Raw genomic sequence first — 18093 nt, forward strand, 5'->3', positions numbered from 1 at the left:
GCTCTGTCCTGAGTGACCAAATCTATTCAAAGATGGAAAGGTGTGTTAACTCTGTAAGTGTAGGAAGTATGTTGCTTGTTAGTATTTTGTATCGTGGTAGACTTATACGAGTGCAGAAGAAATAACACTTGCAGAAGAGAACTTGCACTGAAAGTATTAAACAAGAGGCTATAACTGGTTGTATATAAAGCTCACAAGCAAATGAGACCATGTTGATTAGCATGAGTAAAATGCATTTGCAGTGGCCTAGCAACCTGGCTTGTGTTCTTCATAAAGAAGATTTTTAAGGAGGAAACTGAAAGGAATTCATATTTCACCTATTTACAAGATTATTCATTGAAATCTGAGCAAAACACAAGAGGGAGAGTCGAGGTTTTTGGTTTGAAAATCTGACAGATGGGCTAGGGAGACTCCTAGCAGTTACAAGTGAGCCTGTTGATACCGACCAAGATAAGGAGAACTGAAACAGATGCTGGAGAGAGATATGATTCTTAAAATCAATTTTTACAATTTTGGGCTGCAGGATTGTTATCCCAAGTAGTTATTACAAGGAAATAGAAGAGGGGTCAAGGATGTAACTTGGGAATCAAGGACTAGCAATAAATCCAGCTCTTTCATTGTCCTTCTCTGTGGTCTTTTGTCATGGTAATTTATCTTACTTAGCCTACATCTGACAAAAGAACAAGTTCATGGATACAAAAGAGCTGTGTAAGTACTAATTATTTTGTTAGAACTTAATACAAATCAAGGTAATTAGATTTAAATAACCTCTTGCCAGGAAGGTATGTACAACCCAACTGTGATATCTGGCGCTCTGTCCTGCTATTGAGCTCATTCAGACAGAATATGATCTACCTTGTGAACAACAAATTTGCTTGGTGCTTGTTGTGCTTATGGAGGGAAGCAAAAAATACCCAAACCCATGTTTTCTTGTTTCAAAGTTTTACTTTACTTTAGCTTTACAACTTCATTGTCTATCTATATATTACTCCACTTAAATCTAAAATTAGATTTTATTATTCTGCCAGCTCTTTAGGCAGAGTGGGTATATGGTACATATATTCTAGGAAGCTTTTCACTCTTGCAATCAATGAGTGACTTGTTAGTAATTTCTCTTAGCAGTTCTTCATCTGCTAGAAAGAAGGAAAAAGGTTAGGCTTAGTAGAAGAAGAGGCACAAAGGAAGCCTTCTTCTGTACCTTTGTTTCTTGTGGTGGTTCTGTTCTGCGTTGAAGTGTGGTTCTAAAAATAAATATGCTTTTGCCCAAATGAAGAGAATAGTAACTCTAGGCCTCAAACTCCTCCTTCCTGTGCAATTAGGAGAATGAAGCATTCAGTAATGTCAGGAAGGAATTTTGCAAAAGCAGCAAGAACCAAGAGCTTAACCATAAGTCTAGTTCATCCACAACTTGAGATGGCCCACAAAAATCTTTAATGAAGTAGTATTTTGTGAATTCTGAAGCCTTGTAGAAAGGGTAGCTGATTTTTTTTTTTTAATTTTCAGAGAATAGACAGTTTGTTTAACTTTTAATAAAGTAAGTGCAGTATTTTAACATTTAGATGTGTATTACTTACTATGCAGAAGTGTTCAAATAATGCTTTTGGCTTTTATTTCATGGGAAATCCCATTTTTGAATATTGGAGGGAAGTATGAGAATGAATGTAAGATTTTTATTTTTGTCCCATCCCATCGTCCCCGTCCCCCGTCCCCCCCCCCCCCCCCAAAAAAAAAAAAAAAAGAGCTGTGTATTAGCTTGAGACTGATACTTGGCTTGTGCCTTTTGCTGTGAAGTCATTGGATTAATGGTAATACAAATATTTTTTCTTTGTGACCCTTTACAAAGTGGCTGAAAATAATTTCACAGGCTTATGGCTACGTTAGTTATGGAAGTTTAGTGGCCTGTTATATTCTGTGGCTTGATGTTACATTGCTGGTGCAACTTGTGTGGTCACTTTACATTAGGATAAAGAAAGAGGATAATGAGGTGCTGCTAAAGCAGAGTGGATACTTCTGGCCTCTGGTATACACTCATTTCACAGTGGTGTGACAGTACAGCTTTCTGGGTAAAGAGGAATATGTGCCTTATACCAAAGCATTCTTGAGTTCTGCCTCAAGGTTTTTTTAAAGTTCTTGGGTATAGACTCCTTTGCCATTGAAACATGGTAGAAACTTTTGGCAGTTTAACTAAAAAAATTAGTTTCATGATGATGGGGGAGGGAATCTATAACATGGTGGTACATATGAAGTCTTGAATTGGCATGTTATTACTGATCATCAATTTTTTTTTAATTGTGACTTTAAAAAAAAAATCTGTGTACATAGAGCTTCCACTCCTAACACATTTACATGAAGGGTATATCCAGCCTGTGTGTGTATCTGGATTTAAAAAAAAAGTCCTTTAAGCAGTTCAAGAAAAAGATGCTATTACTGGCTTGCTGAGAGAGGATTAATTAGGCAATGTCTTCCCTTATCTGGATTTCTAGAAGTTACAGTGGTTCACTTCCTCTTAGCAGAGAATTACTATACAGAATGATACTCAGCACTATATTAAATAATTAGGTAATTATCTATTTGTTCTCTGGGGCTTGGTATTTTGGTTAAATTTGAAGTTATTTGTTTGACAGCTCTTCACTTGTCAGATGAAAGGATCGGCTTGAAATAACTTATAACGGAGTGTGGTATGTTTGAATAAATAAAAGTCAGGGAGAATCTTGAAATCTGGGAGATGTCCAGGACAATTTTCTTTTGCATAAATACTAGCTTTACTCTGCATACCTTTTATTCCCCCCTTCCCTTTTCTCCAGTACTGATACTCGAAAAGGTGGAAAATGGAGATCTGAGCAACAAGATGTTGAAGATCACGGATTTCGGCTTGGCCAGGGAATGGCATAAAACTACCAAAATGAGCGCAGCTGGGACATATGCCTGGATGGCTCCTGAGGTCATCCGCTCCTCCATGTTCTCCAAAGGCAGCGATGTGTGGAGGTATTGATTTGGCATTAAGTGATTGGATACTAAAGAGTAACTAGACCTGCCAGGAAACCTCTTTTATTTAAGAATAAGTAATGGCGAACCAAGTATTAAAATTCAGGTCTTAAGAAAACTTTATCCACCAGCTTTCCATCTATCAGACTCTCAGACTACTTTGTTTTAATTATAAACTTTTTTTTTACTGTAGAAAGTGGTGGACCAGCTCCTGCATGCCTCTAAATTTTTGTTGTTCTATAAATTTATATTCAGATTATCCTAGGATTCATAATCCCAATTCCCTCTGCTTTATCTAAAACTTTTTGTACTTATTTGGCTATTGGCTGACATAATCAAAGGCCATTAAAAAAATCTGTGAAGTACTTAAAATTACTATTTTTTTTTACTGTTTTACCAACAGTAAGGTCATTTTATGTTTTGGTGGTAATCTGTCACTGATGTTATGTACACAAACACACTGTACCAATCAAATTCCCCGTGCAGTTTCAACCTGAATACAATGTTTTTCACTTTCATAATAATCTTATGAAATATTTCCACCCTTCTAGTCTTTCACATAATAAATCTATTCTCTAGGCCCATCTGAGTATGTAATCCATAAGTAGTAATTTGCATGTATATATTGTCTTTTCCATTCATGCACTGGGATTTTTGAGAATAGGAGCTACTTTGGTGGGGAGGAGTGTAAGGGTTGGCCCATAGACTTCTAGAAATTGAGTTTGAATACAACCATTAAGTGAATTGGTAAATCGAGAGTTCAGTAAATAGTTCTAGGACAGTGACTTTCTGGATGCTGTGTGACACAGAATTAGTACTGAACATCTGAAACAGATGAAGTAGACAGAATTTTGTTTTTCCTGTGGGGAGAGAGGTATTGAAATGTCAGGGTGACTTCGTCTTTAGAGCAGTAAGATTCTGTCGCTGGCCAGTAATGCTCCCACACAAGTGTGTGCATGCTGTGAAATCTGTCAGGATAAAGAAATATCCCAGCTGGCAGAATTGTCTGGCTGTTATGGCAGAGATTTGGTGTGGGGATTTTCATTTTCCTTATACAGTTTTGCTGAATAGATAATGTATTCATTGCCTTGTGATAAGTCTTGTGGACTTGTATTTTGCACACTAATGGTGTGGATAAAGTTCTGACTCTGTAATTAAATGTGGTAGCCTCTGTAGTTAATCTGAGACAAATTGAGCAAGAACCAGGCTTTTATTCTGGGTGAAGCCTGGCAGAAATGAAAACCTCAAGGCTGTGCACCTTTTCTGTGCACGTGATTACAGTACTGGTTTGTACACAGCTTGTCAAGCTCAAACCTCAACTTGCTCTTCTCTGAAAGAGTGCCAGGAATGGCCTTTAAGGGTAACCTGGGGCAGAGGGAGAAGGTAAGGGGGAAACATTTCCCTGTGATGGTAACTTTACTAATCCAGGCATGCTGTGAACAGATCAGTAGATGTTGTGTACCAGTATGACCTAATTTTAAAAAAGATGAGACTTAATAGGTCAGTTGGTGATTTTCATTAATGTAGCTCAAGTGCCTCTCTACCTCTGCAAAAATACCAGTTTGGTCATTGACTTAAGCACTGTGAATCACTTCAGGACTTAAGGATTGTAAATAAATTATTTGTTAGTTTTTCATACAATATTGTATTTCTATTTTTAGGATTCCTTCATCACTTTCTCTTTTTATAGTTACCAGTCTTCCCTTGAAAACAGGTTGAGTTCCTCTCAGTGCTCTTCCTTAAACAGAGGGTCATCACCACTGAGAGCTGTTACACTGTCTCTGAATAAGCCTTCTGTCTATGACTCAAGGTTTTGGCCACCAGAGTTAAATAAGCTGAAATGAACATGGTGTTTGAGGCATGTATGCAGAGGATAAATACTTGCCAGTGTGGTCACTACTGGTGTGTCAATGATTATAAACACTGGATTTTACAAAAGCAGCCATGGACATGTGTAATGCATCCTTGGGTGGGGACAGGATGTAACTTGAAATTCTTAACAGGATGAACTTTTTTATCCTATTAGACTTGCCCCTCCTCTTGTCCACTTCAACCTCTTGGTTAATCACTGGAGTTGAGGGAGTTTTTTACCTGACAACCTTCCAGTTGGTCTGTGCGGCAGCAAAAAAATTGGCTGTGTCTGTCTCTAACATTCACAAACCCTTTTATTTCAACACCTTTTCTTTAAAGCTTATTAGAATAATACTTCTGGCTGAATTGTTGCCTAGTCTTTTAATAAGAATCTTATTCTGCTTGTGTTCTCGCCGCACAAACAGGTGAAGAGGATGCTGAAGAAGATGCTTGCCAGGACTGAAATTTCCTGAGTCAGTCTTATCTCATCATAAAGAACTGTTTCATGCAATTCCTTTCAAAACATGTATCAGGCTCCATTTAAAAAACTCAAACTTTTTTTTTTTGTCCCACTCTAAAGGAGGGTTGGCAAAGAACTTACAAGGCTGAGGAATGCTCCCGCACACTGGTGTCTATCACCAGGGTCTGGGCCACTGTAAAGCTTGTTGATAATAACAGTACTTAGTACATCTTGCTGGTGAAAATTTGTTGCTATGAATTTTTCTGTGCTGTACCTGCAAGCTTTAGATGTAAAGCAGAAACCTTGTGCTTATATTGCACAGAGGACAAAGAAGCTACAGTTCTATTTAAATATGTCAGTTCCTGTAAATCTATTTATGTGTTTGAGAGGAGAGTTATGTATTTGCTTTGGATTTACAGGGGTGAAGTTGAAGCACAGATATTGCAGCTTATCCAGTACTGTACAGCAAGCTAATGTTAGTAGGAATATAATTCGAATTTCCCTGTCATTTTAACTGCTTAAATGTATTTCTTGTTTGCTGCACACTTCATTTTTGACTTGTGCTGCTTAAGATAATCATGTGGTCAATATGATTGGTATGCGGAATATAAAGCCACTGTACAACCTTCATCGGAGTTCCCTGAGTTCCTCAATTTAGGTGCTTTTAAGATGTATCTACTATGAGACCAGTGAAATAATTAGGAATTTAAATTTCATTTAGGAATGGAATACGAGAACTGCCTAAAACCATCTGATTAGCAGATTAGGATGGCTCAGGCATTCAGTGGTGGGTGTAGGAACTTCAGTCATTAGAATATTTCATTCAAATCAAGTGTTGTCAAGCATTTCTGTCCACAACTGACTGCTTGCAGGCTTCTGTAGTCTTCTGTGTGTAATGAAGCACTGCAAGACTTCAGTACCTGGCAGATAAATGTTGACTAGCAATGTTGGTAGAAGCTCATGTGGAAGAAGTGTACGCAACTGACTGTTGTGAAATAAGCAGGAAATGTCATGTCTGGAACTGCCAGCCCAATAACATGCAAAATGCGAACTGTTAATAGCCATTAAAATGTAATGAAGTTTTTTTTTCTTAACAAAAGTAATATTCTAGTTTCTGTTTTTGCTGGGATCGCCTTGTTGGGCTGATGGTTCCTTTCTCATGGAAAGTGCTGAACCTAGGGAGATGGGTAAGAGAAACATATGGTAAAAATGCCATTGAACAGTAACAGTGACAAGAAATTACTGGTTTTTTTTCTAAGTTCACAGACTTACAAGGGAGGTGGCAAAATCACATGTGAAATCCTGCAAGCCTCCGGCCTCCCTCTCCCTGAAAATCCAGTGTGTAGGATTGAACCTGATGTTAAATGGCTTAAGGGATTACTGGATCACTGGGAGATGGTTAATTATTCATACAAGTGTCAGTTGACTTGGACACATGGTCTGTATCACATGGTTCGTTTCATAATTAAAGTCCAAAAATTACTACTGGGTGCTGGAAGAGTAAATGAGCTTGATCAGTTTTTCTTCCTCCCTGTTGAGAATGAGGAGGGGCCCTTGATTCTTTCTCCTATGCCTTTTTTTGTATAAATCTCTTCTGTCTCTGGCTTTTTCCTTTGTAATTCCCAATCCCTTGCTTGAGAGTTAATGGAAAGCACTCTGTTCAGCACCTCTCTTCCTGTTTAATCACTTGGGATGATTGTTGTTCAAATGCCACAAAGCAATGTTTCCCACGTTCTGTGGAAGCGGTGTTCTTGGCAATGAATGGTAAGTAGGTGAGGAAGAGGTGGCATTCAGTTTTGTCAGAAACAAAGTGACCTCTCCTGCAATATATACTTCTAGTATCACATTAGAAGAAACACCAATCTGTCCATTCCTTTGTCTTTTAAAAATTACCCTGCAGAAGAATTGCTTTGAGCACATCAATATTGCTTTCCTAATCATTCCATTAAGAGAAATATCTAATACTTGCTTTATCCAGCACTAGTGGTAAAGTAACAATGCAACTCTTTGGTAGTTTTTCCTACCTTTTGATATCAATACTCACATTCAAGCTGAAGAGTAACATGAATGATCAATCAGATTTAGACAGGCCAAATATCTATTCAGTCCAGTATTAATTTTCTTTGAGTGTCTTATGAATCCTAGGAGGCCAAAAAGGAAATGGGAAATCCTTAAACTCCTGTTTATTTTATCCAAATGAGACTCTTGAGACAGTAAGAAATTTAGAACCTTGATGGAAAGCAATAATCAATTATAATTATCATTATAATATCAAGAGTATGAACTACATAGGAAAAATTCAGAAGATTGTATAGGTGAAAAAATATGATATTTTGCTTAATAAAGTAAATTAACCATGTTAGCAGCAAAGGTGGAATCTCTAGTGACTGAAATTCCATGTCTAAATAGGAAAAATAGTATTAATACTGTCCAACTAAGGGGGCAGCAGTTAAAATGAATGTTAAAGATTTGGTGGGGTAGGGGGGAGATTGCAAAAGCACAGGTTGTGGTAATGAAAATTTTGATTACTCCCAAATGGATAGGGCAATTGTTGCTTTGCAACAGGAAGAGATTAATCTTTTAGCTTCAGAAATTACTGTTTCATGGAACAGCTATTCAGGGAGCTTTTAGGAGGAGAAGCAGTTTTTCGTTTGGTCTTCAGGTGTGCTTAGGAGGCCTTCAAAATTGTACAATATGACCACGGTCAAAATATATGTATACTTAGATTCAATATCTTTGCAAGAGCAATTAAGAAAAATTAGTCCATTAGTCCAGTGTTTAATCTCAAGGAGATTAATGACAATATTGAGGAATTTTGTGTAAAAACACAAAAGGGGAACGTGCAACATAGATATCTTTTAAGGACAGTATGTTAAATGCAAATGCATAGGAAAGACTTTAAATGAATGAAGAAGACTATGTAGAAGAGACCACTGGAAGACATCCTTCAAAAAGTTGAACCTGTATCCAAATGAGGAAAATTAGGCATGAACTTAAGCCCTGGCAAGTTGAATGTAAAACACTGAAGAAGATTTAAAGGGTTTTGAGGAGAGTCTTGGCGAAAAGCATAAAAAAAATAAATTGCTTTCAAATGCAGCACAGGTGAGAAGCCTGCAGGAGAACATATGGCCCAGAGGTGACCAAGATGTAAGAGTGCAAAGAAGATAAGGCTATAGCAGAAAAAACTTAGTGACTTGTGTCTGCTAGAATGGAGCAAAGAGAGGCTTTCTAAGCTGAAAATTTCTCTTAAGGGAGCTGAGCTGGAGGACATCTCTTCCTGAAGTACTGTCCACAGAGGTGTTAAAACTGACTGATAAAATGAACAGTAACAAATTGCTGGGATTTACAGTAACACCCAAGATTTCTACAGGAACATGAGGGGGCCAGCTGAATTAACAGCTGTGCTGTGTAATCTGTTGCTTAAAGCTGCCTTAATACCAGAGAAATGGAAGGCAGCAAACATGATGACAGGTCTTAAAAGAGCTTCCTAAGGATCAGCAAGTCTGATTTTCAGTTCTACTAAATGGTAGAAACAGCACTAAAGAGTGGGGAGCTGGTGGACATATGAGCATATCTGGGGAAGAGTCAGCTTTTGCAGAAGGAAATCATATCTTGTGGAAAAAATTAAAATTCTTTAAGGAGTTACTGAATATGTGGACAAGTGGTAAGATTGCTTATACCGTATTTGGATTTACAAAAACTTTCAATAAAATCTTTCGTCAAAAGCTTTTAAAGAAAGTAAATTGATGTGGGAAAAGAGGGCAAGTCTGTTTCCCATCACTTAGTCAATTCTTAATTACTAAAGGGATAAATCAGTTTTCTTGGTGGGAAATTCTGTGTTCAACATAATCATAATTGATTTGAAAAGGCTATAAATGGTTAGGTAACATTTGTTGATGATACCAAGTTATTCAGGATAAGAAAAATTAATCTACTGCAGAGAGCTGAGGAAAAGTTTTACTATACTGAATGATAAAATAGATGAAATGGTAATAAATACGAAGTAGTACCAATGGGAGAATTTCACATGTACAATGATGGGCTCTAAATTTTACTATTATGATTAAGTAAAAAGATATTGGAGTTACTGTGGGTAACCTAGCTCATTTTGTAAGGAGTCAGAAAGGCAAGTGGCAAATTAAAATTTAATAGGAAAGAAATAAAGAAGAAAACAGGAAATACTTTGCCTCTCCCCATATCTTTAAAACTTTATGTGATTTTGGTCATTCCAACATGAAAGGTTTAAATGGAATGAGATGGTACAGAAGATGTCAAGGTCAACAAAAGATATGAAATTGCCTCTGTTCAGGAGAGTAACTAGATTAGGATTTAGCTATATTAGGATTTTGGGGGCTGGAGACAAGATAATTTAGGCAGGATGTAGTGGGAGCCTGTGAAATCATGGATGGCATGGAAGGAGCTAATAGGGAACATATGTTCATTCTTCCTTGTATTGCAAGAGCTCCAGGGAAGCAAATGGAATTACCAAGTGACAAGCTCAAAACAAACACACAGAAGTATTTTTTGGTAATGCATCATTAAATTTGTGGAACTCACTACCACAGAACATAGTGGATGGTAAATGGGTTCAGAAGAGAATAAGACAGATCAATGGAAGAAAAAACTGTCAGGTCACTGAGTATGAAGAAGCTGTCTCTGTCTCAGGTTTCCTAGAAGCAGAGAGAATATTCTGAGGATATGTTGTTTGTCATATACCTAGGGAGAGAACAGTCCTGGAACTATTTCCATAACTTCATAGTTAACATTTCATAGAACATCTTAAGAACAACTTAATTCTGAAGAAGTATTTTTCACTTATTTTTAAAAATCACAGTCCACCAAACAACCCTCCTTCACGTTTTTGAGACTTTCACTAGGTTCTGGTTTGAAATTCGCTAAATTAGTTAGAAGATTTATGTTAATGTTTTTCAGATTGTTCCCAGTTTCCAAAGAGAAAATTATTTATGCCTAAAAGGAGAAAATGGCATCTTATTTCAGTCTTACTTAAAAAAGCAGGTAAAATAAGGCACTTCACCAGCTGGGCAGCCATGATGAGCTTGTCCAGAAAACTGCAATTTCTTCAGTGTACCAGACTGACCCTGATAGGTTCAGGTACTTTCACATGTACTTAACATGTTGCTTAACTTAGTGCTTAAAATGTTGCTTAACTTTCACATGTTGCTTAACAAAGAACAAAGGTGTTGAAGTCAAACACCTATTATCTTTTCTGCTTTCTTCCTGGTAGTTACGGCGTGCTGCTTTGGGAACTGCTAACAGGAGAAGTACCATTCCGAGGAATTGATGGTCTTGCAGTAGCATACGGTGTTGCCATGAATAAACTTGCCCTTCCAATTCCTTCCACGTGTCCAGAGCCTTTTGCCAAACTCATGGAAGGTAAGCCAGCTGTGGTGTGAGTATGGTTTGTGCTGTTTCTAGAGTGCTGTTGAGCGTTGCCTCCTTGTGTTGGTTTTGATACCTAAGAGCACAGATTTCTCAAATGGCTTTATACAATGGTGCAAGTTATTATGGGAACTAGGCTTGGCTGTTAGTGCGCTGTGACAGTTACTCTGTTACAAGAGTAGTATGTGAAAGGAATTTCCCTGCCATTTTTTATCAGCTGGCTTTATAGGAAAATGGGGGTTATTGCTGTCATCAGCTAGCTTGTTGTTTTCTAGTAGTGAAGACTTACCAACACCAAAACTTCACATATGTTGGTCTAGTTTGAAGTCTTCAACTTGTTTTGAAATTCATAGCTTGAACAGCTTGCTAGGCAGTATCAGACTTATTTGGAATCAAACTTTATCCTACTGACATTTCAGGGAGAGGGTTTAAATGTGGCTTTGACATTTGAATACAACCCAAATTTTCAGTCAGAATGATATGATTTTCTGCTTTGTGTGTGGAGATAGTTCAGGCCCAAGGTGGGCTACATAGGGATGAAAGAAATATAGGAGTTTGTTATCAGAGCTGCTGTAGTTATTAAAAAGGATTCTGTGAGGTAGCTTTTGGGGTGTACCTGTGTGACCTGCTCTGCTGGCTATTGCAACTACTTACATATCTCTCGAGCTTCAGTTGTTCCTCCCTCTCTCCTTCCTTCCCTCCCTCCCTCCCTCCCTCTCTCACAGTAGTACCTTTAGTCATTTTTTTCAGTGCCCCTATTCCCAAGGATTTCCAGGTGTTTATATGTAATAAACATTTTTATACCTGTCTGGCAGAAAGAAAAACTGAGGTAAAGAGAAATCAAACATGTTCTATAGTCTTAGTGAGCAAAGAATGAGTCTGAATACAGAACTGATATTCTGTGGCCTCTAGTGGTGTTTTTAGCCCCAAAAAAGGAATTTGATTTATGCAAGAAAATGTTTCTGATGGATTTATCTTCTTTTAGAATACATTTGCATTTCTCTGGTGTTTTCTGTAGGTTACAGGCTTCAGTTAAGTTAAAGTAGAAAATTTCACGTACTACTGTGATAAAAAAGAAATATCCTACTGGATAGTAAACAGCAGCAGAGTTGCAGGTATAGTAGCTTGGAAGCAATGTAAAGCAAGAAACTGCATCTGAAAAAGTTAATAGAACTACCAGCTCAGTGTTGTGCCAGGGCAGTTTATTTTGACATGGTTCCCTAAAACAAGGACCCTGGATTTCAAATATAAGTGAGGTATCTGCTGCTGGGGTTAAAAATAATGCCCTCTATTGGGAAAGTCGGGTAGAGGCATATGGCCTGCACTTGAACCCAGCAGCCCAGGGTTGAGCGTCCACATGGCTTTGGAACGCTTGGCTTCTCCATGTGCAGGGGGAAAAGAATAAGAAAACAATTACTTTCTGCCCCTTCAAGGAAACTGTTTTTCAAACAGGCTGTTTCCTGTCTCGGGTGAACTCTTGTTCCCCTAATGCTGCTTTTACTTTCGAAGTACTGCCCTGGTGGTCTTCACTGAGACAACAAAGCTGAACTTTCCCTCTTCACAGAAAAGACTTGTATGTTACAACTGTCCTCATTAGTGCAAATAATGGCAGATCTAGGCCTGGGAAAATAAAAGCCACGGGCCACCTGCATAGTTATCCTGTTCACTCATTCATGCATTTGGCTGGCTGCAGCATTTTGTTTTACTTGGGGTCATGTTTGCTTTGCCATGCTTAAAACCTGGGGTAAAGAGACAGGGATTATGGCACTGACAGTCCAGCTGTATCACCCATTGCTATTAATTGGTCAGCAGCAGGGGACCTTCAGAGCACTCTAACATCCTCAGTTCTCCGTTTTGATAAGAGAAGCAATTTGAAATCCATAAACACAAATGTCTTCCAGCTTATGCCTGCTAGAACCTGATCAGATGCTTAAATACCAACATCTCGATACCAGCAGTTTTGAAACCAAAGCTCCCAAATGCAAAATCTCAGTAATGCTAAAATCAAAGACCTGCAAAAGCAAGCTTCAGCAGTTGCACAGATTTTGTGAAGTGTTAATTTATTTTTAATTACAGCTGCTCCTTGGTGTATTTCAATCCACAGAACTGATGAATGAATGCCTTTTAGGACATCACCAAAATTTTTTTAAGAATGTTTCCTTTTTTCCAACTGTAAGGTCTAGGAAACTTTAGAACATTTTTATAACTTTTGCCTCATGCTGCAGTAATGTGTATCTTTAAATCCAGTGACCATTTAGAGCAATGATAGTATAAGCATATTGAGAGAGACCCATCTGTTAATTTCTTCTATTCATGCACAAAAGCTGTATTCCCTAGAAATATTGAATGCTAAGAAAACTTGAATGCTAAGTTTTTCTGTTTGGTTCTTCTCAAATTTTGGCATGCTGGAGTCTAGCAGTGCTAAAGAGAATAAGGATACTTGTTGAACAAGAACCTGTGTAAATGCCAGTACAGGACAATATAGAATAAGAAAGTTATGTTTTCTGCAGAAGTAGAAATAAGGCTGAAGTAAGAGGGAGGACTGAATGAGTAAGAATTTCCTATTCAAAAGTGTTGTTAAGTCAAACATTTTGACTTAATGGCTTTTTAAAAACACGTTTTTAATGATTTAGTAGTTTGAGATGTTACTTCATATCATTTTCTGTTTCCGTTTGTTTCCAATGTTCAATTCCCATCACTGTAAAAGGAGTACCTTTTTGTACTGTTGCCTCATGGTAAGATGGGTTCCTTCAATTCTGCATTTTTAGAGCTCTGTAATTGGGTAAGTCATTGCATTAGATTGTAAATAAAAAAGCTTGTTTATCTGTGGTTTCTCTTAAAAGCAAAAGAAAAAAGCCTGATCAAACAACTTTCTCTCAAATAATAAAAAAGAACCCCTAAAAATAAGAAAGCTCCAAGCGCACTATTTGATGTCATTATTTACTTGAATCTGCTATTTTCACTCAAGCTATGCCCAGTCTGCTTTGCAGGAGAGATTTTCAGTTCTGTGGAAGAGATTCATAATGACTCAGCTTAGTATTAGAGTTTGGCATTAGAAAGAACTCTGATAGATATCCTTCTGCAGTATGGCTGTTAACTCTGCAGTGTAAGTGTGATAAAAGAACTGCTTGCAAGAGTCTTGCATAGTATCTCCACTCTGTGAACACATGCAACTTAAAGCAAAATATTTAAGGAAATTATTTATGATTTTTTTAATATATGCTTGAAAATGTAACTTTCTGTAAAATTAGTAAACCTCTATTTTACTTGGCATATTATTGCAATAGAACCTAGAGACCAGGTAGGTCAAGATCTTAAGTGATGTTGGATATTGTATAAGCATGAAAGCATGAATTCCATACTTGACTTATGATCGGACGATAGTCAATGCAAGTGGGAAATGGGAAAGATGGGGTAACATGGATAGTGTGCATGCCACTCTTAGCCACTGGGGATCAGTAAAGTACTACTCATCCTCTCAAACCTCCACACTGAGAGATGCTTAACAGTTGCTTGTCTTTGTCCTATTCTAGATTGTTGGAACCCTGACCCACACTCACGACCTTCCTTTGCCAGTATCCTAGACCATCTCACTGCCATAGAAGAGTCTGGTTTCTTTGAAATGCCCAAAGATTCCTTCCACTCCCTGCAGGAAGACTGGAAACAAGAGATCCAAGAGATGTTTGATCAGCTCAGAGCCAAAGAAAAGGTAAGTAGAGAAAAACACTCCATGCTTGTGCTCTCTGGGTTGTAATTTTCCCATTTCATAATTCAAACAGGGATCATCGTTTAGTGCGTCCCAGAGTTAATTTTGTATGTGCTTTACTGGAGCTTGTAATAAGTCCCCGAATCAATGGCAGGTTATAATGCACACAAGGGCAGAATCATGAGTAAAATAAATATCTGCATCCTGAGCTGCTACTCTTTCTAATATTGTAGTGAGCTTCCATTATACACTGTGCAAACTGCTATGATGAGTTGTCTTCATTGTTTAATGCATCTGATAACTATTTCACTGTTAGCATCTTAATTGAGAAGCCCAATGATAACTGTTAACAGTAAAAGTAGGAGGGGTAGTTTCAACATATATACTCTAGTAAACATTGCAGCTTTGGTTCTGTAAGGTTTGTGTTTTCCAGGTTTTGAGCACAGCCAAAGTGGATAGACTATAATAAACATGAGTGCTACCAGGGGAATGGTCCAATAACTGTTATAATTGAAGTCCATCTGGGTAAATAGCAGGAAACAAAAATGTTAGCAGGAATAAAAGGAAATGTGACCATCAGCCTCAAAGAGTAGAAGTAAAAAAGCTGAAGTTTTCTTCAAGTATACTTGCAGAATGCACAGCTTGCTGCATCTATGTTAAGGTCCTTACAGAGACTGTCTTTACAGTTGTTGGTATGAAATACTGCAGTGGAATCACTAAAGTAATAATATTTTTCTAAGTTCACCATCTTTTGCCTAAAAATACATTTGTAATACGCAGCCAACTTGATTTGGGCTCAGGAAGTTGGGTTTAGGAAGCAGAGAGAAAGAAAAGGAGACCTTGGGGCAGGGGAGCGAAGTCCCACAACAATACTTAAAACATTTCTATTCACATATTACAGTAGCTTTTGGGAAAAATAAAATAGCTAATAGGCATTTCCCTGCTGCTGTTGTCCTGTGGCGTAGCTGTGTTGGAACAGTTTTTGAAAACCAGAAACTTCAACAGACAAACAGAAGACCAAACAGTAGTAGCTAGACTGCCCTCAGGTTTTGAGTACTATATTCCTCTGTAGCAATGGGGAAAGAGAATTTTATATCCTATTCACCTCATGAGTAAAATGTACCAAACCTCTGTGGTGATGGGACAGGTAACAATGATGTTATTAAAAAAATTTAAAAAATCGAAACTAAAATCTATCTAATAATCTATCTGAAGTTTAACTTGAATTCTTCAGTTTTTACTGTCTGCAATGGAATTAGCTGTCTGGAGATAATTATTCTGAGTGCTGAATTCTTTTGTCCTTGTGGTGAGAGGAGAGGAGTGTAGTGAGGAGACATTTTGAGATCTCAAGGACAATTTCAGTTGATTCATTTTGTCAACAAGGGAAAGATTGAAAAGTTTGCCTTATGCATCTTTATGCCTAAGGAGAAGCCATGCTTGTTGGAAAATGATGGGAATGACTCCTGATGATGTTTTTTTAATTCATTTTTACGTTAGAGCTGTGTTTTTTGCTATTTTATGATGCATGAGATGGCAAGGTTATTTTTAAACAGTTTAAGTCAATACTGAAGTTAACATAGGTACTTACTGAACAGGAAAGCAAGGATTAGTTCTTTTCAATGCTATGAATACATCTTCCGAAATGGGTTCCCATATGCATGGCACTCTCCAATGGCTCTTGTAAACATGTTCATTTCGGATATTCAGCATATTTTCTCATGACACTGAATTTAGGATTCAGTGCCTTTTCACAGAATCACAGAATGGTTGAAGTTGGAGGGACCTCTGGAGGTCATGTGGTCCAACTCCCCTACTCAAGCAGGGCCACCTAGAGCCAGTTGCCCAAGACCGTGTCCAGATGGCTTTTGAATATCTCCAAGGAGGGAGACTCACAACCTCTCCGAGCAACCTGTGCCAGTGCTCAGTAATGTTCACAGTAAAAAAAGTGTTCAGAGGGAATTGCCTGTGTTTCAATGTATGCCCATTGCCTCTTGTCCTGTCACTGGGCACTGCTAAAAAGAGCCTGGCTCTATCTTCTTTGCACCCTTCCTTCAGGTTTTTATATACACTGATAAGATCCCCTTTCCCCCCACCCAAGCCTTCTCTTTGCTAGGATAAACAGTCCCGTATCTCTCAGCCCTTTCTCATAGGAGAGATGCTCCAGTCTGTTAATCATCTTCATGGTCCTTCATTGGACTCTCTCTATTATGTTCATGTCTTTCTTGTACTGGACAGCCCAGAACTAGACAGGGGATTCCAGGTGTGGCCTCACAAATGCCAATGTCCAAATTTTAATACTGATATGAAGGGCCTTGAATGGCAAGCATAGAAGTTCTTGAGGATTGTTTTAGGTTTTTGGCTTTCAGCTGAGCCTTTAAACAGTGGCGCTAGCAGTGCTGTGAGCACAAGTCATTGCTGCTGTACCTTCAGAATAGGTAATGTTAGTCTTAATGCACAGGTCACAAGGTAACTTTTCATTTCTCTTTTCTTACCTTCCTGCAGGAGCTGCGCACATGGGAAGAAGAGCTGACTCGTGCTGCTGTTGAACAGAAGAACCATGAGGAGTTGCTACGAAGGCGGGAACAGGAGCTGGCAGAACGTGAGATTGACATCCTGGAAAGGGAGCTCAACATCATCATCCACCAGCTGTGTCAGGAGAAGCCTCGGGTGAAGAAACGCATGGGGAAATTCAAGAGGAACCGGCTCAAGTTAAAAGATGGCAATCATATCAGCCTGCCTTCAGGTTGGTGATGTGTTAGGCTGTGTCAGGTGAAATGGGAGGAACAGGTGAACCTGTAGCTTTGGTAGCTCCTTTATACTGATACTTACACCTTAGGAAGTGTTGGATGTACTTTGGGAAAAATATGCCTCTTTGGGATCAAGAAACTAAATTTGATGCTCTTGTGGCTAGCATTCCCCAAAGTTCCAAGTATGAAGGCCAAAAGTGAATTTGAGATGTTACATGTTTGTTAGTCAATGGCTGTATATGGTTCACGGTAAAAATGTTGGTGTTGCAGTTTAACATGTTAATGCTCAAAATGATCAGTTTAATAAAGGATGTACATAAAAAATGGTGGAGGTTTTTGCTCTGGGAATATTTTACATAATGCTGCAGCGGAAACCATAATCTACTGGATTTCTTGGTGCAGGAATCTAGAAATTATCAAAAACATGTTGATAGCTGTGAGACTACAGCCTTACGTTGCTAGGTCATATGTGAACTCATATTAACACACAAGTGACCTCTAATACTGCCCTTCTGGAAGAAATGTTAAATATTGATGAGGTGTCAGGAAGTCACTCTTAAGAGTGAAGATGGTGATTATCAGAAATATTGAATCCTTAGCATTTCTGCTGTGGATTCTGTATAGAGATTCAAACCTGTAAAAGAACAAAAGCGTGCATTTTGTAAATCACCTAAGGCTCATCATTACCTCAAGGATGATGGCTTACACTATATTCTTTGCTTTCTGAGAAGACTGGCTGTTCAGAAGAGCAATGATGATAAAATGTGCATGTTAATTATGCCTTTCTTTAAGTCTGTAAACACCTATTGCTGGTGGTTTTGCTTAGCTTAAGAAACAGAAGGTGAAAGGAATTTGTACAGGGATATACTTTGGCATAAATGTCAGTCAACACATGGGGATCTATGTGTGTATGTGTATGTATCTCACACGTACACTAAGAAGAT

The 18093-nt window shown here is 38.2% G+C and overlaps 1 protein-coding gene across 2 annotated transcripts in view; it reads left to right on the plus strand.

Moving 5' to 3' along the window:
* MAP3K9 (mitogen-activated protein kinase kinase kinase 9) overlaps positions 1-18093 on the plus strand; it is a 63746-nt gene that overhangs the window by 25945 nt on the left and 19708 nt on the right. The window contains exons 3-6 of one of the 2 annotated variants that reach the window (XM_072865442.1): positions 2805-2985; positions 10542-10690; positions 14230-14405; positions 16905-17145. In XM_072865442.1, the coding sequence (XP_072721543.1) occupies positions 2805-2985; positions 10542-10690; positions 14230-14405; positions 16905-17145 (747 nt within the window). The remainder of the gene's footprint in view (positions 1-2804; positions 2986-10541; positions 10691-14229; positions 14406-16904; positions 17146-18093) is intronic. The other variant, XM_072865443.1, reaches the window with a different exon arrangement.

This window comes from Ciconia boyciana, chromosome 6, assembly GCF_034638445.1.
Source record: "Ciconia boyciana chromosome 6, ASM3463844v1, whole genome shotgun sequence".
Classification (NCBI taxonomy): Eukaryota; Metazoa; Chordata; class Aves; order Ciconiiformes; family Ciconiidae; genus Ciconia; species Ciconia boyciana.